At 39.2% G+C, this 27,674-nt stretch overlaps 1 protein-coding gene across 1 annotated transcript; it reads right to left on the bottom strand.

Moving 5' to 3' along the window:
- Positions 1-238: 238 nt before the first annotated feature.
- SUMO1 (small ubiquitin like modifier 1) lies at positions 239-27,674 on the bottom strand. Its single transcript, XM_044241326.1, has 5 exons — positions 27,487-27,674; positions 13,636-13,710; positions 10,233-10,310; positions 7,199-7,270; positions 239-1,085 (listed from the first exon to the last, which is right to left on the bottom strand). The coding sequence occupies exons 1-5, from the start codon at positions 27,496-27,498 to the stop codon at positions 1,017-1,019; spliced, it is 306 nt and encodes a 101-aa protein (XP_044097261.1). The 5' UTR covers positions 27,499-27,674; the 3' UTR covers positions 239-1,016.

A 27,674-nucleotide genomic window follows, 5' to 3' on the forward strand; every position in this document is an offset into this window, starting at 1 on the left:
AAAAAAAAAAACAAAACCAGAACACTGAGTATTTAAGAAGGTAGTGTGGCCTTAATTAAACCCTTAATTCAAAGGCACTTCAGTAGCTTTCAGTGCTTCAAAGTCATGATCATCATCACTGTACAGTACTGAAAAATTTATTTGTACCATGTACAAACAATAATTTCCAGTATTATGCAAGAAAACTTTGTTATAGGCATTTTTCTTACTATACAATTAAAAATAAAATAAACGTTAGTACGGTTTTTACAAATACTTTGTTTATTTTAATTAAGCTGGTACAGACAATGTCCATTTAAAACCCATATCCCAGGCCAAAAAGTACAAATAAAATCAAAAAGAGCAGTGTTCTGTTGAATACACATCTGCATGAATAACTTTATTAACTGCTAATGAAAATTAGAACTTTTCTGGGATCTTCTGACAAGACTTTTCTTTTATCTTAAAATGCCTTCTCTTCAGTGAAGCCATCTTTGGAGTTAGTCATTACTCTCACTATCTCTGTCATCTCGACTTCAGCCCGGTATTTCTCTTCTTTTGGTCCAGACCCTCAAATTTTAAAAGTAGCTTCAAGTTAAGGAAAGGTCATTTTTCCACAGTTCAGTTCTCTGAAAAACTTCCATCTCCCACTGAAAGTCACAGTCCAGGAGTGAAGCAATCACATGCTAGAACTTCAGGGCCAATTGGAAAGTCATCATGAACACTCGCATTGGTCGATCTTATTTATCACAAGCCTGAAAATGCACAGTCCTGGAAAAGGTGGCCTCTCTGTGCACACATGTAATTTTTAAAAAGGAGAGGATAATATGAACAGGGCTGAGGTTTGATCACCAAAAATCAGCACAATGAAAACAAGTGATAATGAATAATGGGCACTAGAATTCAAATTACCAGATGTTTTAAAGAGATGGGGTGCCAGTTTTCAATTCCGTTTCGAACACCACATTACAAAAGAACTATTTTTAAAAATAAAAAAGGATTGAGGGTAAAAGAAAAAAAAATAATAAAAAGAATATCTAAATCGTCGAGTGACCCCCTGTTTGTTCCTGATAAACTTCAATCACATCTTCTTCCTCCATTCCCAGCTGTAAGAGGATAAGAAAACGTTAGAATATAACGGCACTATTTTTTAATTGGCTGCTATTATGTGGCCATTGTTTTAAAGTACAAAAAGATACAAAAGTGATCCATCGTTACCGTTTTAAGAATCTAGGTTTCCTTTAATCTAAAGCACGGAAGAGGTATGTATGTCTTTCTTCCTGATTCTACCTGTGAAGTCATTCATTTGCTCCTGCTGAGCAATTTCACCTCCCAGTTTTACTCAGCATAGAAAGTGTCTTTTTTATTTATTTCTTAGAGTGTGAGCATGGGGGAGGGGGAGAGGCAGAGGAAGAAGGAGACAGAGCACCTTAAACAAGCCCAGTGCAGAGCCCTATGCAAGGCTCAATCTCACCACCTTGAGATCATGACCTTAGCTGAAATTAAGAGTCATATGCTTAACCCACTGAGCCACCCAGGCGCCCCTAAAGTGTGTGTGTGTGTGTGTGTGTGTGTGTGTGTTTTTAAACCTCAAGAGTTGTAAATCTAATGAAATCTGTATTTAATAGTTTAAAATGCAATAGTTTGGGGGCGCCTGGGTGGGTTGGTTGGGCAACTGCCTTCAGCTTGGGTCATGATCCTGGAGTCCCAGGTTCAAGTCCTACTTCAGGCTCCCTGCTCAGTGGGGAGTCTGTTTCTCCTTCTGACCTCTCCCCTCTTGTTCTCTCTCTCTCTCTCTCTCTGTTTCAAATAAAATCTTAAAAAAAATTTTAATGCAATAATTTGATGATGTATTTTCTAAAAAACCATTTTACATCTAGATGTAATTACTTGATATAATCTCTTTATTTCAAAAAACCTGATCTCACTCTGAAATGTATGTGGTTTTAGTTAGCAAACTACTGCCTAAGGATTTACTTCAAAGTGGTTTGCTTCGTCATCTACAATTCCTTCTGGCATGTAACTATTCTTTTGAGAGTGACCACTCTGACACACATCTACTCTTATTCGATAACTTCAGTTTTATAGGCTAGATTTGTATGGTCAGCCCAGCCCTTCTCAATTCTTAAAGAAAAAAAGGCTCCTTCAAAATGCCTTTTACAGAACACTAAGCAAGGAAGAGGCAATTATTGTGTGGGTTTTTTTTGTTTTCTTTTTAATGTGTTCTATCTGCACTGAAGTGTTCTGTAATTTTTTCCTTAAAGACATTATTAACAATGGCTGCCTCTGAGAAATGGGAACGCAGACATATTCAGAGTATATCTACTTTCCATTTAAAATACTTCAGTAGTTTGGTTTTTATTACTTTTAACTATGAGTATATCCTTTATTTAAAAAAGAAGAGTACATAATAAAAAAAAATAAAAAATAATAAAAAAAAAAGAAGAGTACATAAGCAGGTAAGGTGTTACACAGAAACCCAGGTTTTACCCTCAGTGAAGGTAAAGGAACATCACTCTCTTGACTCCGGTGTGCAATCAGGGTTCAGAAGTACTCTAACAGGCAGACTGAAAACAAAAACTAGCATATTCCACTAAATTATAGTGGATCACAAAAGCAAATGAAAAATAAAAGGAAAGTCTAAGATCACTAATCTCTAATGAGAAAAGGTTCATGTGACATTTTCGGTACAGAACTGTAAAATGTGAAAAAAATACTCTAAGAAATTTAAACATAAAACAGACATAGGGGAGCGTTGGTGGCACAGTGGGTTGAGCATCCAACACTTGGTCTGCACTCAGGTCATGACCTCAGGGTTGAGAAAGACCATGCACCAGGCTCCCTGCCCACGTGGAATCTGCTTGAGATTCTCTCTCCCCACTCCTCTGCCCCTGGGCCCCACACTCATGCTTTCTAATAAATAAATCTTTAAAAAAAAATAGATTCAGGATTTTTTAGGTGATTAGGCTGGCTCTAGTGTTATGGAGATTTTGATTGTAGTATATATATGAATGTTAAAATAATTATTAAAGACGCTATTAAAACTTTATTTAAAGATTTTATTTTTAAGTAATATCTACACCCAACATGAGGGTCAAACTCACAAGTCCAAGATCAAGAGTCACATATTCCACTGACTGAGACAACCAGGTACCCCAAAACTTAATTTTACTGCACATATCATACCTGGTAAATACTGCAAGAATAAAATGCCAAACATGACAAGAAACCTTTAAGTCAGAAGGCAGCAAATATCCTCCAACTATGGAAAATGTGAAGCAATCAGCTTCAAAAAGTATCTTTGTAGAGATGAATGAACAACAGTACGAGGAGTTACTCCCTAAATACCTACTGTCTCCCCCTGCCCCATGATGCTTCTTTAATGACAAGGAGGAATGTATCGCTAAAATGTAGTCAGTATCTACTGTGTTCTGGGGAGGCTTTTAGATTTTATTTATTATTAAAAAATAGATTTTATTTATTTACTTGAAAGAGGGAGAAAGAAAGCACAGGTGGGAGGTAAGGAGGGACAGAGGGAGAGAGAAGCAGACTCCCCACTGAGCAGGGAGTCCGATGCAGGCCTCAATCCAGGGACTCCGGGATCATGACCTGAGCTGAAGGCAGACACTAAATCGACTGAGCCACCCAGGAATCCCAATATCTACTGTGTTGAGGAGATTATATCAAATTAGGACAGGGAAAACACCAGTTGAGTTTGGAACATCTAATTGTGCCAGGCATTTAGAATGTACTCAAGGGGGCGCCTAGGTGGCTCAGTCATTGCAGCATAAGACTCAGTCTCAGGGTTATGAGTTCAAGCTCTACATCAGGTGTAGAGACTACTTAAAAAATAAAATCCTGGGCGTCTGGGTGGCTCAGTTAGTTGAGTGACTGCCTCCAGCTCAGGTCATGATCCTGGAGTCCCGGGATCGAGTTCCACAGAGGGCTGCCTGCTCAGAAGAGGGTCTGCTTCTCCCTCCAACCTTACCCCTCTCATGCTTGTTCTCTCTCTCTCAAATAAATATATAAAATCTTTAAAAAATAAAAAAAGTAATAAAATCTTAAAAGAAAATAAAAGTACTCGAGAAAGTAGGTTGATACTAAACCAGGGAAAAGTAACAACTACCCTGTAAAAAAAAAAGGAACCAATTAAACTGAGTGATAAAAATAAACATTATCACTGTTTACTGATAATAAAGGGACTGACTTCATGTATTCCAGATATTACACCCTAAGAGACACATCACCATTTATGTGGTATTCCAGCCCCAAATGCATAACCTGAATCTAATCATGAGGAAACAGACCAGCCCAAATTGAGGGACTTCATAGAAAACAACTGGTTTGTATCCTTTAACAATGTAAATGTCATGAAAGACAAAGAAGGCTGAGGAACTGTTCCAAATTAAAGATGATTAAAGAGACACCTAAATAAAATATCTTCATACTGAACTGGATCATGTGATGGAGGAGAAGATTTGTTTTAGGAGACATAATTGGGACAAATGATAAAATTAGGTTGTAAAGTATTCTAACAGTGTTAAGTGTCCTGAATTTATGAGCACTGGGGTTATATAAAATAATATACTTATTCTTAAGAAATGCACACTAAAATATTCAGTAGTAAATGGCAGTGATATATGCAATCTACTCCAAAGTGATTCCAGTAATAAATACACATATATGGGCAGAAGGATATAAGTAAAGGTGGCCAAACCTTAAAAATAAGCCAAAGTAGGTGGAAGAGAGTACAATTTTTGGTACTATTCTTACAAGTTTTCTGTAAGATGAAAATTATTTCAAAATAAAAACTTGAAAAAAGATGGAGATATGTCAAAAAGAGCACAGACACCAACCCCACTGGGCAATCTCTAAAGAATATTCATACAGTTTCAAAGTATCTCCCCACAAATTATTTATTAATTAAAAAGGAAAATAACTTGGGGCGGCTGGGTGGCTCAGTGGGTTAAGCCTCTGCCTTCAGCTCAGGTCATGATCCCAGCATCCTGGGATCTGAGACCAGTATCAGGCTCTCTGCTCAGTGGGAAGCCTGCTTCCTGCCACCCCCCTCTGCCTGCCTCTCTGCCTACCTGTGATCTCTCTCTCTGTGTCAAATAAATAAATAAAAGCTAAAAAAAAAAGAAAAAAAGGAAAATAACAACAAATAGATCTGGCAGTTACCAAAGTTGCCCAAAGTTAATGTTACCCAGGACAGGCCAAGTGGCCATCATGTGGCTCCTGATGTAATGCACCTGGGAACACAAAGCTTCACTCCGTGCTCCTGCTACCAAATATGCAAAACTGAATCTAACCGTGAGGCAACATCAGACAAACCCAAACTGAAGGACATTCTAAAACATGGCCTGAACTTTTTAAAAATGTCTGGGGGCAGGGGGTGCCTGGGTGGCTCAGTGGGTTAAAGCCTCTGCCTTTAGCTAGGTCATGATCCCCAGGTTCTGAGATCTAGCCCCGCATCAGGCTCTCTGCCCAGCAGGGAGCCTGCTTCCTCCTCTCTGCCTCCTCTCTGCCTGCCTCTCTGCCTACTTGTGATCTCTGTCAAATAAATAAATAAAATCTTTTTTAAAAAACCTTTATATTAAAAAAAAAGTGCGACTTACAATGAAGACTGAATAATTGTTCTAGATAAAAGAAAGCTAAGGAGGGACGATAACTAGTTAGAAGATACTAATCCTAGATGGGATCCTCGGTCATGTTTTTTTAAAAAAAGCTATAAGGGACCTTTCTGGGATAAATAGCAAAATCTATTTTGACTACATTTTTGAAAGAGTACTAGAGCATTGTCAAATCTTCTGTATTTGATAATTTAACTGTGACTTTTAGGAGGTAACCAAAATATTTAGGGCTAAAATGTCATGATATCTGCAAAAAAAAATTTTTTTAAAGATTTTATTTATTTATTTGTCAGAAAGAGAGAGAGCGAAAGCACACAAGCAGGCAGAGAGGCAGGCAGAGGCAGAGAGAAAGGCAGGCTCCCTGCTGAGCAAGGAGCCCGATGCAGGACTCGATCCCAGGACCCTGGGATCATGAACTGAAGGCAGTGGCTTAACCGACTGAGCCACCCAGGCGTCCCATGATATCTGCAAATTAATCTCAAATGATACACCAATAATGACAGTGTATATAGAGAAAGTGATAAAGCAAATGTGTCATAATATTAATTGGTGAATCTAATGAAAATGTTATATGGTAGAACATTATATTAGTCTTATAACAACTGTAAGATTGAAATGTTTTCAAATAAAAATTTAATAATAACAATACATCATTCCCACTATCAGAAATAGCAGAAATATTATTTTGTATTTGAAGGGGGAAAATCTGTCCAAATAAAAAAGTACACACACATACACACCCTCTCCCACACTTTATTACTTTAAGATACCTCTCAGGGGAGGGGGGATATAAAAACAAAGAGTCCATACAATGAAACAAAGACACAGAAGCATTAAAAAAATAAATCAAGATGACAGAGCCAAATATATATTAATATACACTAAACTTCTATATTAAGTTCTCAAAATGGGTCACACATCAAAAATAGAATCATAAAAGGTCACCATCACCAAGAAAGTACGCCAGAAATCTGCCAAATTTGAGCAGATTTGTTCCTCTTAAAAAAAAAAAGTGCTTTATGACAACTTGCAGGTTCTCCCTCTCTCTCTCCCTCCCCCTGCTATGTATGACCTGACAAATAAATAAATAAAATCGGGGCGCCTGGGTGGCTCAGTGGGTTAAGCCGCTGCCTTCGGCTCAGGTCATGATCTCAGGGTCCTGGGATCGAGCCCCGCATCGGGCTCTCTGCTCAGCAGGGAGCCTGCTTCCTCCTCTCTCTCTGCCTGCCTCTCTGTCTACTTGTGATCTCTCTCTGTCCAATAAATAAATAAAAAAAAAATCTTAAAAATAAATAAATAAATAAATAAATAAAATCTTTTAAAAAGAGTTATTTATAAAAATCTCTACACCCAACGTGGGGCTCAAATGCACAACCCTGAGATCGAGAGTTGCACAGTCTACAGACTAAGCCAGCCAGGAGTCCCACCACCTCTCTCTTTATTGGACTTTTAAAGGCAATATATGGACATTCAACCCAAAGACTATTTTTCTGTTATTCAAGAAAAGGGTAGTTTAATACCAGTGAACCAAACATTCAATGCAGGATTTAACATTTTTCTTCACTCAGAGAAGAAATTATACTCACTTCTTTTGGAGTGTGATTATCAGCAATTCTCTGACCTTCAAAGAGAAACCTGAGTGAATTCATTGGAACTCCCTGAAAAGGTTAAAACACACACACACACACACACAAGAATCTTAAAACAGGTAGTAGGAACTTTGAGCACAAAAAGCAAACATGAAAGCTTCAACAGAATACACTGAACATAAGGCTAGACATATCTATCCTATCATAATTACCATCGAGGACCACCTATCTGCTAGGTCCTCCCTATACCAACTATTTCACATACATAATCCTAACGTTGACCGCCACAACCCTGGAAGGTAGGTATGATCACCTTATCTTCATTTCACAGCTAAGGAATCTAAGGCATGGAGAGGGCATACAAGTTAGACAGCAATTTAAGGCTCAATCTGTTTCTAAGCTTATGCTCTCAACCACTATTCTTCTAGTTTCCTCTAAAATCTCTAAGCTAAGTAAGAGATTAAATTAGAAATTGGATGAGCACCCTCACTAGTTTCCAACCATACAAGCAAAATAAATTTTTTTAACAGAAATTTGGTACAGCACTACAGCTAGCCAGGTGAGCGACAGTCACCTATGATGACATAGATAACACTGTTAAGTTTCAAAAAAAGTTATTAAAATATATTTTTCTAATCAATTACTCAACAAAAATAGCTAAAAGGGAAGAAATGACTCATTTAAAGAGAAATTGCTTCACTAATACGTATTAATCAAGAATAATTTCTTTAGTCCAAAAGTTTTAGAGAAATTTAAAACTATCTCCCAATAAGTATTAATACATAAATATATGGGACCATGCAAATTAACCCTTCATTTGATTTTAAATTCTAGACTTCTAAAAAACAATAATAAGCATAACTAACAAGAGCAAAATATTCTTTGATTTTAATTATAGGATCTTTTAAAAAATATTATCCTGTGTTGGGGTCAAGAAAGTTTCTATAGAAACTGGCCTAAAACATCAAAATGTAAGAATGATTCAATAAATATTCATATACGTTTCAATCTCTCTACTGGGTGTTACATACTTCAGATAAATTAACTTTCCTATTCCTTGTATATCAGTAAATATAAGGAGAAGATTATCAAGCTTCTGTGAACTAAGTATAAACTCTTTTTCTGAAGACTGTATAGGGGGCACCTGGGTGGCTCAGCCCTTTAGTGTCTGCCTTCGGTTCAGGTCATGATCTCAGGGTCCCCATCAGGCTCCCTGCTCAGCTCGAACCCTGCTTCTCCCTCTCACAACTTGCCATGCTTGCGTCTCCTCTCTCCCTGCCTCTCTGTCAAATAAATAAATAAAATCTTTTTTTAAAAAAATAAAATAGACTGTATACTCTGAACCATAAATAAGAAAGTTGGAAATGATTCCAAATTGATAGTTTTAATTGTCTCTCTAAACCCGGCACCTTTAATTTTGGGTCAAAGTTACTCACTTTAGCATTCTGATTTAACTCTTTATTTTGCATTGTTTTTCCTCAATAATCAACTCCATCACCTACAGATGGGGTGAAGACTCGCTGTTGTGAGGACTCTACAACAATGCCTTTAAGTATCTAGCAGAGCGCACTTAATGTATGTTCCTTCCCTGTCAATATCTCCATTTTGCTCCCAGCAATATCATTAAAATGTTAACTGAGCCCCAATTAATCAAATTTTACTGAATTTAACAACTAACATAAAAAACAGAGAGCTGTTTTAGTTATCCTAACACCTAAGTGATCTCTTTTTTTCTGGCAGAAGTGATTTTTATGTTGGTTACAAATTTAAACTATAAAAAGCACACTTCTAAAAATAAGACCAGTATTACCTAAGTTAATATCATGTAATATTCCATTATTAAACTCTTGGCTCTTACATATACTAATTTCAATTATATTTTCTGTTTTATTAATAATTAATATTCATTGAGCATTTTAAAAGATTTTATTTATTTGAGAGAGAGAGACACAGCAAGAGTGGGAACACAAACAGGGGGAGTGGGAGGAGAACCAGGCTTCCTGCCAAACAGGGAGCCCAATGCGGGGCTCAATCCCAAGACCCTTGAATCATGACCTGAGCTGAAGGCAGTCGCTTAATAACTGAGCCACCCAGGTGCCCCATCATTGAGCATTTTTAAGCATCATGTTAAGAGCTTTATGTAGGTCATCTGCATGAGGTAGGTACTGTAATATTCCCAATCTACTAATGGGGAAGCAAAGCACATAATTTGTCTAAGTTCCCACAAACAGTGGGAGAGACTGAATTTGAATCTAAGTAGGTTAAAGGTATTATTGATCTAATAATCGAGCTCATGAAGGCCAGAATCTGAGGTTTTTCTATTAGTAAATCAACAAGCCGCCTTTATTTTTTTGGAAAAAAAAAAAAAATGCTTTGATGTTGAAAATGCAGAATGCAATTAGCAATAATCTGTAATACTACATATAAAGATAATAAACTAACAATATTAGGGGCACCTGCATGGCTCAGTGGGTTGGGCCTCTGACTGTGGCTTGGGTCATGATCTCAGGGTTCTAGAATCAAGTCCTGCATCAAGCTCTCTGCTCAGAAGGCAGCCTGCTTTCCCCTCCCCCTCTGCCTCCGTTTGCCTACTTATGATTTCTCTCTGTGTCAAATAAATAAATAAAATCTTTTAAAAAAATAAAAAATGAAAAATACCCAAACAATACTAGTACTTAACTTTAACATATGGCTAACCAGTCATGATTAAAAATGAGGAAACTTCAAAGTGATCACCAAAAATTACTTGCCTTTACTGTTACATATATGGGTAAGCCATTAAGATAGAAACACTCATATAACCATTTTTACAACTCTGAGTTACTTTTCAAAACACTTCTGGCATACCTTATGAATTCAAATTTTGAAATGGGCCACAATGGGAAAAAGGCAATTAAACAAGGTATAAGGAGTATTATCCTTGATCTGCTAATAGTGAAAATAATAAAAGATCATTTTTCTTTTGATAGCCTCCTTATAAGAAAAATTAATGACATATAACACATTGTATTTTATTCCATAACATACAAACCTGTCTTTGACAGTATGATTCTTTGAGTTTCTTGAGATGTGTTGTCATTTTCACTTTGAAGTGAATCTCACTGCTATCCTAAGGAGATAAAAGAAAAATAATTATCCCTTTGTGTAAACTATTTGTTTTGCTTGAAACAAATTATTTACTTTCACATATACTACACATAGAAACATAAACCCTGTCACTAATACCTCCCCACTAAAATATTTTTTAACATTCCTAACAAGGTTTATTAAAACACTGCTCTAGGGGTGCCTGGGTGGCTCAGTGGGTTAAGCTACTGCCTTCGGCTCAGGTCATGATCTCAGGGACCTGGGATCGAGTCCCGCGTCGGGCTCTCTGCTCAGCAGGGAGCCTGTTTCCCTTCCTCTCTCTCTGCCTGCCTCTCTGCCTACTTGTGATCTCTCTCTCTCTCATTCTGCGTCAAATAAATAAATAATAAATAAATCTTTAAAAAAAAAAAAAAAGTACTACTCTAATCATCTTCGGGGCGCGTGGGTGGCTCCATGGGTTAAGCCTCTGCCTTCGGCTCAGGTCATGATCTCAGGGTCCTGGGATGGAGCCCCGCATTGGGCTCTCTGCTTGGCGTAGAGCCTGCCTCCCCCTCTCTCTCTCTGCCCGCCTCTCTGCCTACTTGTGATCTCTGTCAAATAAATAAATAAAATCTTAAAAAAAACAACAACACTCTAATCATCTTCAAAGTTACTTTATGTCCATTTCAAAAGAAATTTAATAAAACAAACAATCTGTCTTGGAGGTTAAAATTAGCAGTATAGGAGCTCCTGGGTGGCTCAATAAGTTAAAGCCTCTGCCTTCAGCTCAGGTCATGATCCCAGGGTCCTGGGATCAAGACCCACATCGGGCTCTCTGCTCAGCGGGGAGCCTGCCTCCCCCACCTCTCTGCCTGCCTCTCTGCCTACTTGTGATCTCTGTCAAATAAATAAGTAAAATCCTTTAAAAAAATTAGCAGTATAAATAAAAGCATTTATGTCAAAGAATGCATCCCTTCATAATCGCATATCTATTCTATTTTCAAAATAAAGTTGAACTATCACAAACACCCAAAAGCAACTCAAAACAAAAAGTACCCCCCTACAAATGAAGTATTGTTGAAGGTGGTCCAACCTACAAGAGAGGTATATACCATGAAGTAACAGACAAGAAACTCATGTCCGTCAAGAAGTCACCCCACAGGGGCGCCTGGGTGGCTCAATGGGTTAAGCCGCTGCCTTCGGCTCAGGTCATGATCTCAGGGTCCTGGGATCGAGTCCCGCATCGGGCTCTCTGCTCAGCAGGGAGCCTGCTTCCTCCTCTCTCTCTGCCTGCCTCTCTGCCTACTTGTGATCTCTCTCTCTGACAAATAAATAAATAAATAAATAAATCTTTAAAAAAAAAAAAAAAAAAAAAGAAGTCACCCCACAGAGTCCAGTTTCTCTCACAAGAGTAAAATGAATAAAAACCGGACTCAAATTGATTTATGGGACCACAGATTATTTTTTTCTACCCAGACTGTCAAACAAACTATCAGGCAACTATCAGAAAATAATTCAGGTAAAATTTCAAAGCCAATCCTTACGATTACATATCACATTCACAAGTGCGTATTAGTGCAGGTTGCATGTTTACAATTCTTGTTTGTGACTATAGAGAAAAACAAATTTTCTTCCTATGGATAATTTCACAAACAGACAAAATTTCTACAGCATATCTCATGCTGTACACTAAAATCATTTCCAGATAAATTAAGGAGCTAGCATTAACATACTTTTTTACTATTTTCTCTCTCTGAAGAACTCTTTTCCTAACCTTGACATTGGGAAATCTGTATTCTAAAGCAAGATTTTAGCCTAGAAGACACAGCAAAAAAGGACACCGATAGCTGAAAATGTCACCCAGCAGTTAAGAGACACTAGAGAAAATATTCACAACAGATAGACAAGAAAAACCAAGGGGCGCCTGGGTGGCTCAGCCAGTTAAGTGTCTTCCCTGTTCAGTGTAGGTCATGCTCCCAGGGTCCTGGAATCCAGCCCTGCACAGAGCTCCCTGCTCAGCAGAGAGCCTGCTTCTCCCTCTCCCTCTGCTGCTCCCTGTACTGTACTCTGTCAAATAGATAATTAAAATCTCAAAAAATAAATTTTTCAAAATAAGATAAACATAGAAAATGGGAAAAGGATATAAACATAAAATATAAACGTAGTAGGGGTGCCTGGGTGGCTCAGTTGTTAAGCAGCTGCCTTTAGCTCAGGCCCTGATCCCAGGGTCCTGGGACTGAGCCTGGCATAGGGCTCCCTGCTCAGCGGGGTGTCTGCTTCTCCCTCTCTCATTCCCCTTGCTTGTGTTCCCTCTCTCACTGTCTCTGTCAAAGAAATAAATAAAATGTTTTAAAAAAATATGTAAACGCAGTAGGTCAGTAGTAGCCTAATGTCACACCACAATGCCTACCTCACTTCATCTCATCACGTATGCATTTCGTCATCTCACATCACCACAAGGATGAGTACAGTAAGGTATGCGGAGCGAGATCACATTCACATGACTATATTACAGTATATAGTTATAATTGTTCTATTTTATTATTAGCTATTATTGCTAACATCTCACGGAGACTAATTTACAAATTAAACTTCACCAGAGGTATGTAAGTATAGAAAAAAAACCCAGTATATATAGGGGTTCAGTACTATCCACAGTTTCAAGGATCCAGTGGCGGGGGGGGGGGTCTTAGAACATATCCCCACAGATAAGAATGGACAACTGTATGAAGATTCACTCCTCCAACAATTTTCAACTAACCTTATTATCAGTTAATATCTTTAGAAAGATCAATAAAGATCCAGTCTGAGGAAAAGAGATGCCAGGAAAGAGAAAGGGGCAGGAAAATGGTTTGAGAGGCCCTTTGGTTTAAGGTTGGCCCCTAACACTCAATAGTATTTACTGTACTTGCTACTGAAGATGCTAACCAAAAAAAAAGAAAAGAAAAGAAAAAAAAGGTTTTATCTGGAGAAATTAAGATAATCTAAATCTGCCTAGGATCAATAAAACAGTATCAGCCTCTTCTATCTCCAACAACAGATGCATATGTAGTAAATGAAAATGCCATTTTAATTTTATTTTAAAGATTCTATTTCAGAGAAAGTGCATGCGTGCACGCACACACAGGAGGCGGGGGCAGAGGAAGAGGGACAATCAGCCTCAACACTGAGGAGGAGCGGCCCCAATGCTGGCCTGATCCCAGGACTCCAAGATCATGACCAAAGGTGAAGTCAGACACTTAACTGGCTGAGTCACCCAGGTGCCCCCAAAATGCCACTTTTCAATAATTTGCCTTATTTAAATCATTTTTCCTGTGTCAGAAATTACTTACGCTTTAGAGTTAAAGGAGAAAAATAATGAAACTCACCTGTCCAATGACTTTGAGTTTAATGTATTCTCCTTCCTTCTTATCCCCCAAGTCCTCAGTTGAAGGTTTTGCCTCCTGAAAGAAAAGTATATTTAAAGATAAAAGTTCCTATATGCTGTTTTTTTTAATGAAGATTTTATTTATTTGACACAGAGACCGAGACAATGAGAAAGAGAGAGACAGACAGCACAAGCAGGGAGAGTGGCAGGCAGGCAGAGAGGGAGAGAGAAGCAGGCTCCCCGCAGAGCAAGAAGCCTGAGGCGGGGCTCAATTCTAGAACCCCGGGATCATGACCTGAGCCAAAGGCAGCTGCTTAACCAGCTGAGCCACCCAGGCATCCCCGCATATGCTATTTTAATTACTTACTTAATGAGTACCCATCTCTCTGAGTACAAAATTTGCACTTAAGAATATAAAAATCATTATTTTCTCTGCTACGCGAATTAAGGGGAAAAGTCCTAATTACGATCTGAAACACAACTGTGCTAGAAATCAAAAAGGAGATCTCTTTTATTATAATATACTACAGAAATGGTTCTAAAACCTCACCATATATAGGAATCACCTCCAGGACTTTAAATGCCTGCTGGGCCCCACTTGCAGCTTTTTATTCAGTAGGTCTGGGCTAAGGCTGTAATTTGCATTTCTAATAAGTTACCAATTGGTGCTATGCTGCTCTGCAGAGGAAAAACCTAGAAACCACAACCCAGTCAACTCCTATAAGTCTGAAGTAGTTTGTTCTCCATAAACTGTAAAATATTCTGAATCCAAGATTCTCTTCTCATAGCCTATCGGAAGTTAACTACTCCAGTTGCAAAACTGTACCCAGAAATATACATAAGCCAAATTAGCATAAGAAAGTCTATTTGGGAAGGAAAATTAAAGAGTATATTAGCCTAATGTACTCTAGAGTCAAATCAGTTTTATAGCATCCACTTATTTTATTTTTTTTTAAAGATTTTATTTATTTTATTTGACAGACAGAGATCTCAAGTAGGCAGAGAGGCAGGCAGAGAGAGAGGGGGAAGCAGGCTCCCTGCTGAGCAGAGAGCCCGATTCGGGGCTCGATCCCAGGACCCTGGGATCATGACCTGAGCCGAAGGCAGAGGCTTTAACCCACTGAGCCACCCAGGCGCCCCGCATCCACTTATTTTAGACTATCTGAACCAATCTATCCAATTTTAAAAGATTAGGTTTGGCTGAAAAAACTTAGGGGGAATAAGTAGAATAAGTAAAAAGTACCGAACAGGTAGGAACAGGAAAGAAGAGACAAAATTTGAAACAAGAAAAGAGGGTTATAAAATAAATTTGATGGCTCAGTTGGTCAAGCCACTGCCTTTGGCTCAGGTCATGATCCTGGAGTCTGGGGATGGAGTCCCGCATCAGGCTCCCAGCTCCACAGGGAGTCTGTTTCTCCCTCTGATCTTCGCCCACATGCCTGCTTGCTCACACTCTCGCTCTCTCTCTCAAATGAATTAAAAAAAAAAGAGAAAACTTTAAAAAAATTAAAAAATAAAATAATTTCAAATGAAGGGATACTGAAATGAAAATGAAGTTAACACAATAAATTAGTTAAAACAATTTGATCATGAAGTATCTAAGAAAAGCAAGCAACGGAAGTAGTTTGGAAATTTTTAGTCAATGTGTTAAAAATAGCTTTCCAGGGGCGCCTGGGTGGCTCAGTGGGTTAAAGCCTCTGCCTTCGGCTCAGGTCATGATCCCAGAGTTCTGGGATCGAGCCCCACATCGGGCTCTCTGCTCGGCATGGAGCCTGCTTCCCCCTCTCTCTCTGCCTGCCTCTCTGCCTACTTGTGATTTCTGTCTGTCAAATAAATAAATAAATAATAATTTAAAAAAAAAATAGCTTTCCTGGATACCTTACCTTAATTTGGCCACCGAATTAGCCACTTACTTAAATATATTCTCTTGTTAAACATGTAACAATTTCTGTTAATCCACACTTTTTAAAAGAATAAACCAACTAGGGGCGCCTGGGTGGCTCAGTGGGTTAAGCCGCTGCCTTCGGCTCAGGTCATGATCTCAGGGTCCTGGGATCGAGTCCCGCATCGGGCTCTCTGCTCAGCAGGGAGCCTGCTTCCTCCTCTCTCTCTCTCTGCCTACTTGTGATCTCTGTCAAATAAATAAATCTTTAAAAAAAAAAAAAAAAAAGAATAAACCAACTATGTTGTATTTTACAACCAAAATAACAGGGGCCACTATAACCTGTATATCTCATGCCAGTAACTTAAAATTCAAAGTCTTCGGGACACCTGGGTGGCTCAGTCGTTTAAGCCGCTGCCTTCAGCCCAGGTCAGGGTCCCAGGGTCCTGGGATCAAGTCCCACATCCGGCTCCTTGCTCAGCAGGGAGCCTGCTTCTCTCTCTGCCTCTGCCTGCCACTCTGCCTGCTTGTTCTCTCTCTCTCTCTCTATCTGACAAATAAATAAATAAAATCTTTTAAAAAAATTAAAAGCCTTCAACATTCAAAACTTAAAAGAACATAATAAACTGCAAGTAGCTTTTAACTTCAAGATCCAGGATAGTGTCCAAGGAAATGCTTAGACTACAGAATTGAGTTCGTTAGTGTAAATCCTTGCCCGTTTTTCATTCTGCAGTACTTTCACCACTTGCTGACTACCGCGTATTTTGACAGCAGACAAAATGAACCTCCTTTAGGGAGACAATATTTCACCTGAAAACTAGCTGACTGTCTTTAAATAGTCTCACCACCACCTTTCTATGAATTTATATTCATAGTAAACAGTTGCTTCGTCCTGTAAGTATCTAGAAAGGATAAGGACCGTTTATTCCATGCAGTGAAGAGCAATGAAGAGCCATGAAACCCCGAGTTCTGTGTAACTGAGGAAAAGGCGTGTTTGGAAGCGGTTGTTGGAATTAACACAAAGGAGGAGAATCCCCACCCCCCGCCCGCAGCAGCAATTCATCGGCACAATGGGAGTGATTTTGCTCCAGTTTCTTAGCTAAGATAGCTGTAGAGGCTACTAAAGGACAAAAGAGTTCTTTCCCCTCCTCCAATGCCTCGTCCACCCTGCTTTTCTAAAGCACCGCTTTTCTCGGACTGGGTAACTGCGTCTATCTAAAAGCATTAACAGCTCCCAGTACTTTAAGGCCTAGAACCAAACTCCGCAGCACCGAATTCAGTTCCTCCGTTACAAACTCAAATTCTCATTTCTCCCTCACCACTTGCTTCACAAACCTGAGGATTCGTGGAAAACTGGACTATCTGCTATTCCCCAACTAAGTCTATCAGCATGCTTCTACCTTCAGCCCTGTGTGGTTCCAGTTTCCTTTATCTAGAATGTATATCCTCCCTCAGACCCTCCTGAAATCACCTCACAGAAATCCAACCCACACATCATTTGAAGTCCAGTATTAAAAAACCAAACCTCGGGGCACCTGGGTGGTTCAGTGGGTTAAGCCGCTGCCTTCGGCTCAGGTCATGATCCCGGGGTCCTGGGATCGAGTCCCGCATCGGGCTCTCTGCTGAGCGGAGAACCTGCTTTCCTCTCTCTCTCTCTCTCTCTGCCTGCCTCTCTGCCTACTTGTGATCTCTGTCTGTCAAATAAATAAATAATCTAAAAAAAAAAAAAGAAAAAGAAAAAAACCAAACCTCCTCCAGAAACCACAGCACCCCCTAACCTTCCAACTGGGCCTAATATTTTCCTTTCATGCTTGTATTTGCAATTTCTTCATCTCTCATGGCATTTATTTTCAATTTTAAAATACTCCCTCTTCAACCATTTTCTCCAGTTGTCCTCATCTTTTTCTTCAAACTTCTTAGGACAGTACTTAGCATTAACTGTCTCCACTTTCACCCTTAACCCGCTATCGTCTGGTTTATACATCACCATTCCACTTGACACTGCTCTCACCAAGGTTACAGTTTGACGCCTTATTACTAAATCCATCAGACAATTTCAAATCTCACCTTTAACTCTACAATAAATACTGATGACTTCTTCCTTGGAAACTCTATACCTTTGGTCTCCAAGGTTCCGCTCTTTCCTTATCTTAATTAATTCCTTAAATGCTGGGTCTCCTCTAGATCCCATGTTCTCAATCCTCTGCTTGTTCTCCTTCAGTGACCCATGATTCCAAACACTTTTCAGATACAAATGACTCAGTCATCCTCTCCAACCAGACAACTTTTCTGAGTTTTACACTCATTTATCCAAGCACTCGGCCATCTCCACTTTGGATGTTCCATGGGTACCTGAATATAAGTATCTAAAACTGAAGGCATTATCTCTAATTCCTCTCCTAGTTTTAACTCTCCTTCCTGAAAACCACAATTAAAAAAAGAAAAAGAATTCCTCCTCGAGTCCCAATTACAATAAATGGTTACCACACACTCAACTAACTGCCCCAAAGAGAAAGTCATGTGTCATCTGTGGCTCTTCTGCCTCTCTTAAATCTCACAGTTAATCTTCATCCTTCTGACAATGTTATCTGTTGGTGGCTCTCAAGTTTATCCTCTCCATTTCACTGCTTTATTTCAGGTACTCATTGTTGCACATGAATATTACTACAACAGATGCCCAGTCTTCCTCCCTTCAATTCTCCAAATACCACCAAAGCCATCTCAAAAATGCAATCTGATTTGCCCAGAATCTTCAATTCGAAGTCCTTAGCTGACATACAAGTACATGTAGTTGTACTTGTACAGACAAGTTCATGTACTATTCTCCTACCTCTCTTGCTAGTATCATTTGCTCCGCAATTTGATCTCTAATTCCTTACACATGGCACCCTCTACCCTATCTCCACCATCTCTGTACATGTTAATCACCTCTGCTTAGAACACCCTTTCTTACCCTCTTTCAATACCACTCAGGCATTACGTCCTACAAAAATGATTTCTCTAATCACCCTCTTAAACATTCCCATAATGCTTAATCTATTAATCTTACTTTTATCTATTAATGCTTACTTTTATCTATAATAACCACATATTTGCATATCTGTATCTTCAACCAGATTTTGAGTTCCTCACTGGCATACTTCACTCACTCTTCACTGTATTTCTGATCAAGCACAATGCCTGGGACTTTGAAGATATTCAATATGCTTGTTAAAAAAATTAATGTTTTCTATGACAGTTTTGCCTTGACTTCCCTACAAGTTTACAAGGAGAGGACCCAAAGTTTTTTCATCTTTATCATCTTTGTAATGCCAGACAAATACTAGGCAGTTATTCAAAGCCTGCTGAATAGAGTTAACAACATTATTTTCTGTATCATACCACAAAATCTTACTAACGCTTCACACCTCTACTGTACACAACAGTCACAACAAGTAAAAACACTTCCAGTTTTTTGTATTCGACAGTTGGAAATAAAAGATAATTCACTTCAACTGCATAAGAACATGTGAACAACTAGGATACGAAATTTTCAAAAATAAGTCGCCCGTTCCCCTAGTCACTACATGTTGGCGATCTCTTCCGACTCTGCAGCACAATGTCATCTGTACCACTTGTTTAACAGCCTCATGCTTGCCTAATGCAGTCATCCAAATTTTCATGTGTCTTTTCTTTTGACAAACTCGTCTGAAAAACAAGAAGATCTTGGGGATAAGAGGCCAAAGATCATCCCCAGTGATCTCAGTGTCTTTTGCGTGTCTTCTTTCCTTCTCTCCCCTGTAAAAAAGCAGTCAATACAGAATGGTATGGCACACTAGTCACAAAAAACAGTGAAAGTATTCATTCAGCACCGGGTGTGGGACACTAGGTCATCAGGGAAAACAGAACCCCAGAGAGGACTGGTTGATTTGGCTAGATAGGATACACAGCCCTAGAACAGAAGAAACTGTTAATGGAAAGAAAACTAAATATATGAACAAAATCAAAGAGAAGAACCAGAAAACTCTAAATTTTCAGATCTGGGTCATCCAGGGCCTGAACCACGGTAACTGGAATGGTAAAGGAATTTACCAGGCACAAGGCACTACCAGCTCTTCCTTCCAAGACATAGAGGGAACAGCTTGAAAATAGAAGATGGCAGGATTTGGAAAGAGAACTAGACTGGAAAGAACAAAAAACCAACAAATGTCCGAAATTCATGAGAAGAATTTTACTGTGCCATTTCAAAGTCAAAAGAAAAAGAACTCTGATTATAAGTACTGGCAATCAGAAAGAAAGAAACAAGGGAAAGAGAAAAGAAAAAAGCAGCATTGGAAATCAGTATGTTGACAATTTAATCTCATGAAGGGAGCATCACACTTAACTACCTCCAATTTGTCAATGACCCTTCCAGCAATACAAGAATTGCCCATTCTTGGGCGTGGAGGATGAGAGAAGGAGCAGGAATCCTGGGGAAATACATATTTACTCTCATCTGATGACATTAACAAATCTTCATTTTTTAAGGTGTGATAACAGTATTGTAACAGTATTTTTACTGTTTTTACAGTATTTTTAAATGTGTAACAGTATTGTCAAAAGGAAAAGTTCTTCTCTTTTAGAGATACATATTGAAACATTTACAGACGAAATGATATAATGTCCACCATTGCCTTCAAAATATGAGGAGTGGACTGGAGCAGTGCAGAGGAAATAAAATAGGCCAGAAGACCGGTATATGAGTACATTACACACACATTAAAGTTTCCATAAAACCTTTCACAGAAAATGCATTCACTCAAAGTTTCAAAACAAAACAAAACAAAAACTCTAAACTCTAAACCATAGGTCTGACTAGAATACCTCAGTTTATTTCATTTTATTTCTTTATGAAAAAAGTCCAACACGGTAAGCTGGATAATTTTAATACTTACATCCATTATTAAAATATACAAAACACAAAGCACCTGGGTGGCTCAGCTGGTTAAGCCTCAGCCTTCGGCTCAGGCTCAGGTCATGATCCCACCGTCCTGGGATTGAGCCCCAAATTGGGCTCCCTGCTCAGCCTTGGGGAGGGGTGTGTGTGAGTGTGTGTGTGTATATATATAAAACCCAAATTACAATAACATCATCTCCCTCCTATTTCAATGGATTTACCACAATTCTAAAAATAGAAAAATAAACATACACTTTTAATTTCACACTGCATATGTTCAAATTTAAGGCACAGTACTGGAGATTTGTAATGAAACCAACCAGACCCAGCCCCATAACTTCAAGGTTTAAGTCAAGCTGTCCAGACACCAGATCCTCTGCAAATTTACATTCAACCCTACAATTGTGATTAAACAGTAGATATGCAACTTCTCAGGAACTAAAAATACAATTGAAAATCGCACTGGTTGTGTAAAACTACTCTTTGAGCCTAGACTACGGACCCTAGGCAAAGCCTGGAACAAACTGCCTTGACTGTATACAAAAGTCCCAGCAGATTTGGAGGTATGGAAAACATTGTTAATTAACTATTCAACATCCTTTTCCCCTTTTTCTTTACAAAGGGAAGACTAGATTTGCCCAGCTAAAAAATGTATTTCTCAGTGTCTCATGGCCATGTGACATAGTGCTGGCCAACGAGATAAAAGGTGACAGACTTTGTTAGCACATACTTTTCCCCTTTGCTCCATCCCTTTCTCCTGCCTGGAACAAAGACACAAAGTAACTTCTTTGTGCCCACAGGAGACAGGCATGAGAGTGAAGACATCTGTTACGGATGGGGGGGGGAAAAGGAGTATGAAGGCATTGTGGAGCTCCCTTAGTAGGCCTGAACTAACTACTTATGTCCAGACTTCCTGTTTCATAAGAAAAATAAGCTGCTACTTGTTTAATGTACTATACAACAGGTTTTCTGTTACTCAGCCCAAAAGAAATCCAAGCAGACATAGAAGGTACTGTAAATAGGTATCATTTGCTTTATATTAAAAACAGAACCTAGAAAACTACCTCAATATGCATCAAGAGTAGAATAAGTCAGGTGTGGTAAAGTTATACAATGGAATGCAATTTAACAATGCAATTTAATAACATACAACTATGCACAATATCGACAAATCTCCAAATAATGCTGAGCAAAAGAAGTCATACACAGAAGTACACCTCATGACTCCCATTTATGTAACATGATAATGTATAAAAACAGGTAAGCTAATCTAGTAGTCAGGCCAGTGGTTCTTTTTTTCTTTTCTTTTTTTTTTTTTTTTAAGATTTTTATTTATTTATTTAACAGACAGAGATCACAAGTAGGCAGAGAAGCAGGCAGAGAGGAGGAAGCAGGCTCCCAGCTGAGCAGAGAGCCCGATGCGGGCCTCGATCCCAGGACCTTGGGATCATGACCTGAGCCAAAGGCAGAGGCTTTAACCCACTGAGCCACCCAGGTGCCCAGGCCAGTGGTTCTTAATCTGAGTACTAGCTGCATGGAATACGTTCACTTTGTGAAAATCCAGCAAACTGTAAATGTGTGTGTGTGTGTGCATGCACGCGCATGCACCTTTGGTAAAACTGTGAAAAATAACTGGGCCTAAATATTGAGAACAAGAGCCCAGCAAACAGAACTCCACTTTTCCTTCAGAGTCCCATTAGCTCAGTAAAGACAACAGAATGCAAAAATAATGGTCAAAATAAAAAAGTGTAACAAATACAATGTATCTTAAAATAAACTGAAGTTATGTTGTAGGAATATCCACAATTTAAACTAGTAAGGGGCTACCTGGCTGGCTGATTCAGAAGAGCATGCAAATCTTGGTCCCAAGGTCATGAGTTCAAGCCCCACATTGGGTACAGATTACTTAAATTAATTTTCTTTTTAAATTTAACTGTTAAAGTGCTCAATAACAGGATGTGTGACATACCCACATGACTTTTTTAAGGAAGCAGAGTATCAGAAAATTACCTCCCAAAACTCACTTTAAGAAAATTCTAAAATGGGATACTAAACCTATCTTAGAGAAAATTATCCATAACAATCCCAAAGTCCTGGAAAAAGCAAATGACTTGATCTTAGAGATAAAGTACCAGATCTACTGCTAATAGAAATAAAGATCAAGAAATGTAAAAGGGGTGCCCGTGTGGCTAAGCTGCTTAAGTGTCTGCCTTGGGCTCAGGTCAGGATCCCAGGGTCCTGGGACTGAGCCCCACAAATCAGTGGGGAGCCTGCTCCTCCCTCACCCTGCTGTTTGTGCTCTCACATGCGCACGCACGCTCTCTCTCAAAATAAATAAGTAAGTAAAATCTTTTAAAAAGAAAAAAAAGGGGGGGAATGTAAAAACATCATGAAAACTACTCCATGACAACCAATCCTTCCTCAATAAGGAAGAAACATCATGGAGGCCAAAAGAGGAGGAGGAAGATACCAGCTGCTTCAAGTTTTTGAAGCAGTCTTCCAATTCTAGGGCCTAGAATGGTGCCTAGTACATACTGACATTCCATAAATACCTGTTAAGTGAATGAATCTGACCACTTATTCCTTCAAAAACTTAGTATCCAGTCACTGTGCCCAGCACTTCAGGAAAAAAGAATGAATAAAGCCTGATTCCTGACCCTCAAAAGCAGTCTAATGGAGAAAGACGCTTAAGTAAATAATTGTAACACTATATATATAAAAGCTATAATAGAGACATTTTCAGCTTTCCTGGCAATATCATAACCAATGAGGTTTATCCCAGGTGAAGATTACTGCTAAGGGGGCTAACAAATAAAGACATATTTGACAAATGCTTTATAGTTCTGAATTTGAACTATTCAACTAACCTTCATCACTACTCTAACCAGTTTTCAAAAACAATTAAATATTGTTTGGGTGACATTTTATTTGCAATGTTTTACTATAACCTGTACGGCTGCAACATCCACTAGCAGCAACTCATGTCTATCACAAAGAAGAGAGACTATATTGTATCAATCCTCTCTTAGGGCATGGAATGCTTACTGTATGTATCAGGAACTACATGCTCAAGTCATAGCTGCAGTTTACCAATCTTATTATGTGATATAAATAGTAGTATACATAATTATGAATTTTAATATATACCCAATTCATCATATTCTCATGCCATCTCAAGCTAACAGTAAGATCAATAAACATCGACAATAAGGAAGAGACAAAGAATACTGAAGGGAATAATGCTATCCTGACAGAAGAAATACCATTAATGTGGTTGATTAAAAATAACTAAATTCTTTGTTACTGTTCCCATTGAGAAATGAAATCTAAATGCCTTTTCCTTGTTGACTATAGTTAATAATACTGTTTTGCATATTTGAAAATGGCTAAGAGATTAGATCTTAAGTTCTCATTACAAGAAAAAAAAACTGTAAATGAGTGGTGATGATTGTTAAGTAGACATATTGGAGTGATCAACTCACAATATATACACAAATATCAAATCATTATGCCGTACACTGGAAGCTAACATGTTATATGCCTATTATATCCCCTAAATAAATAAATAAATGTCTTTCCCTTGAATTTGGGCTGGCCTTAGTGATCTGCCTGACCAAGAGAATGCAGAGGTCACCTCCAAGGCTAGGTCCTAAGAAGCTTGAGGTTTCCACACACAGTTCTCTGGGAACAGTCACACTCTTGTGAGCCCTGAGCCACCACAGATCAATATCCTAGAGTTCCTATGTTGTACAAAACACATGATGAAACCCCTCAGAGAGGCCTTGTGACTTTATGAAGAGCCCATCCATTCCAGCCCCCGACCATTAATTCCAGCTAAGGCCCCGTGACACACCAAGTCCAGCCCATAGAGCCCCACCCAAATTGCAGCTAGATGAGCAAAATATGAAACTGCTGATTTAAGTCACTAAGTTTTGACGCAGGTTGTAAGATACCAACAGATAACCAGAATTACACAATGCTTCCAAATCCTTGACTAAAAGGAAAATAAAAGAAAATCATTCAGACTCTCTCTGAGGTGGGAGTGGAGAGAGTGAACCTGCTCATAACAGACGGTTAGCATTTCAAGTAATCAGTCATCCAATTATTACAAATCAACAGACCTGAATTAAAGACCTGAAGTTCATGCTGCCTTTGATGACTTGGGCATGGGTGAGAAGGAGGGGAACACTATAAACCTGAATACAAGGGAGGAAGGGAAAATTTGTACGAGTTACCCATACCCATTTTGATAGTGAGCTTCTGGTTCTATATTAAGTGCTTAGATTTTGCTGCAAGGTGAAACCAGGCTAAAGGAGAGCACCCAATGAGATCTATTATTGGTTAAAGGTTACTCTTTATCCTTTTTGAGGGATCAAGGAAGCTGATGAAAGCTATGGGCCCTTTCTCACTAATAAATAAATAAATAATTAATTTTTTAAAATTTTAAAAACACGTGTACAAATACAAAACACCATACAATTTCAATGCATTTTTGGCCCTTAGGGTCCATGAAATTTGGGCTTAGAACATGTTTTAGAGGATTATTCAGTAATGGTTCACAAATCCACTATATAATGCTGACATTGTTAGAATTATAAGAAAGTATTTCACTCAAATTTACAAAATAACTTCTCACTCATCAATGGAGGATCCAGCAATTCAAGTCTTGTTTGATTTTAATGTCCACCTATTTTTTTTATCTAAAATTGTTATTCAACTGCAACAGCTTAGCCCAGGCAACAAACTTCTGAGAGGTGCCTCGGAAAATGTATCCTTCTAAAAAGATCTTGGTTCAAGTTAGTATTACCTTTTGGGGACAGTGCTTCAGTCTCATGCTGCTGATATTGCACAGTAATAACTTGAGATTCTTACTCCTGCTCGTAAGCCTCTTAAGGGTAAGAGTTCAGCTTCATATCACTTTAAATCCTCAGCACCCAGCACTGATATTGTAGTGGGTCTTAATTAATAATGATGCTGGTCAAACAGACTGGAGCAACAGTTCTCAAACTTTTTGGTCCCATGACTCTTGTATACTCTTAGAAATTATTTAGAACCCCATAAAGCTTTTGTTAGGTTGGTGATATTTATTGAGGTTTATAGTATCAGACATCGAAACTGAGCAATGTTTTTAAGTATTCATTAATTCATTCAAAAATAACAATAAACCCACTATATATCAGCAGATAAGATTTTTATTGAAAATATTTTTCAAAACTAAACTAGTGAGAACAACACTACTTTCCATTTTTTGCAAATCTTTTATGTCTGGCTTATAATAGAAAGCTGTGGGATTTTCACATCCACTTCTACATTTCAATCTGTTGTGATATCACAGGTCATGTTAGTGTTTAGAAAACACCAGTGAACATTCATGAAAGGATGACAATGAAAAAGACAAATAATTACTAGTATTACCATGAAAATAGTTTTGACCTCAAGGACCTTCTAAAAAAGAACATCTGTCCATCTATTAGTGTACCAAGTCCGTTATTTCTTCTTTCATGCCTCTCTTAATGACTGGAATTCAAACTGAAGCAATAAATTCTACAATTTAATTTATAATTCTGTACATTGCTTTCATCAGACTGACAAATTTCAACATGCTTCTTAACATCAAAATAAAAGGCTGATGAAACTAAGCATTTACCTGTTCTTTCCTCGGTAACCAAGTAAACAACTATCCAGGGAGATACTTATAATGCCACTTATAATTCCCATACCAATTTGGGAATTAATCTAGACTGTTGTTAAGAAGATCCATCCAAAACTAATCTAGATTATGATTAAGCTTTAAAAATATCAATGTACATTTACCCAATAGTACAAATCCACAAAAGCCTCACTTGCTCTCATCCAGTGGTACAAAACTGAACCGGGTTGAAAACCAGGGGAATAACTGTGTTCAATTCAAAAGTTCAAGTACATTAGGAAGTTGAATGAAAAACAAATTTTCTAGATAACTATCACGAAACAAGCAAAAGATCCAAAAAGACTTAAAAGTCAAAGTCATCTGAGCAAACAAAACAAAGTCCAGACAAAAACCTTATGAATTAAAAACTAGCTTAAACGTGGTTAACTGAAGAAGGATGAGGAAGAAAAACTTACCAAGCAAAAGCGAACACTCCTGATCGAGTGCAAATCCCAAGTAAATTCTTGATATTAACACTGAGATGGAAGACTCTGCCATTATAGACCGCTTTCTGTGAATATTATGCAACTGCTCTACATACACGAAGTTTTCCCATCCTTTCCCTCAAAAGCATCAGTCAGCTTGAGGTTAATGCTCAGATGAAATGTTTTCTGTTGCTCTAGCAGTTTTGCTCTACTTTGTTTCTCGGTTATTCTGAGTGCTCTCTTACAACTGGAGAGTTGCTGAACCAATCCCGAGTAAGAAATGTTAAAGTACAAGAAAAGAGGCGACAGCTCTGCACCACCACACGGAAAAAGACTCGGCGGAGCAGCGGCTGCCCTGTCCTAGCTGCGATCCGAACAGAAAGCAGAGCTTTTTAGGTTCCCAGCAACACCAGACGTCTCCCGCCCCCATGTCCCCACTCCTGGACTATCTAAACCCCGAAAACCAAAAAGTGGAGTCCACCCGCTTTTCAGGGCCAGAGAGTCTCCGGGCTGGGATCCTCTCCCGTTACATAACTGGGGCCTAGCGCCCTGCTTCTGCAGTCAGTCCCCAGGACAGAGAGACGGACGTGTTCCCCGGGGACCCTCTCAGGGAGGTGGACGCTGGGCTCTGCACCTGGTCGACCCCGGAAAAAGAAGGGGGAACGACTCGAGCGAGGCCGCTATCAGAGACGCTGGGGCACAGGGGGTGATGAACAGGCCCGGAGAGGAGCAGGGCGGCTCCCGGAGGCCCGCCGCAGGCCCCGGCGTCTCCGACACTAAGTCCACTCCCCTCCCTCTCCGGCCGAGTCCCCACCGGCCGCCCCCTCCCCCAATCCGCGCTCCCCTCCCCCGCGTCTCCATCCCCGGCCCCAGCCGAGAGGCAGGCGGACCAGCCGAGTAAGGCCTCGGCCACGGCCAAAGGACCGCTCCCAACCCAGTACCTGGTCAGACATGGTGACGGTGGCTTCACCCAGGGTCTCCGCACAGCAGCGGCCTCGGGTAGGCAGAACCTCGCTCCGGGGTTTACAAATCCGTCTCTCTTCCCCACAGCACAACACCGCGGCTGGAGGGACTTCCGCCACGCCCTGCGTCACTTCCGCTACGCGTCGGGAGGAGGGATGGGGAAAAG

The sequence above is a fragment of the Neovison vison genome, chromosome 3, assembly GCF_020171115.1.
Source record: "Neovison vison isolate M4711 chromosome 3, ASM_NN_V1, whole genome shotgun sequence".
In the NCBI taxonomy this organism is placed as follows: Eukaryota; Metazoa; Chordata; class Mammalia; order Carnivora; family Mustelidae; genus Neogale; species Neogale vison.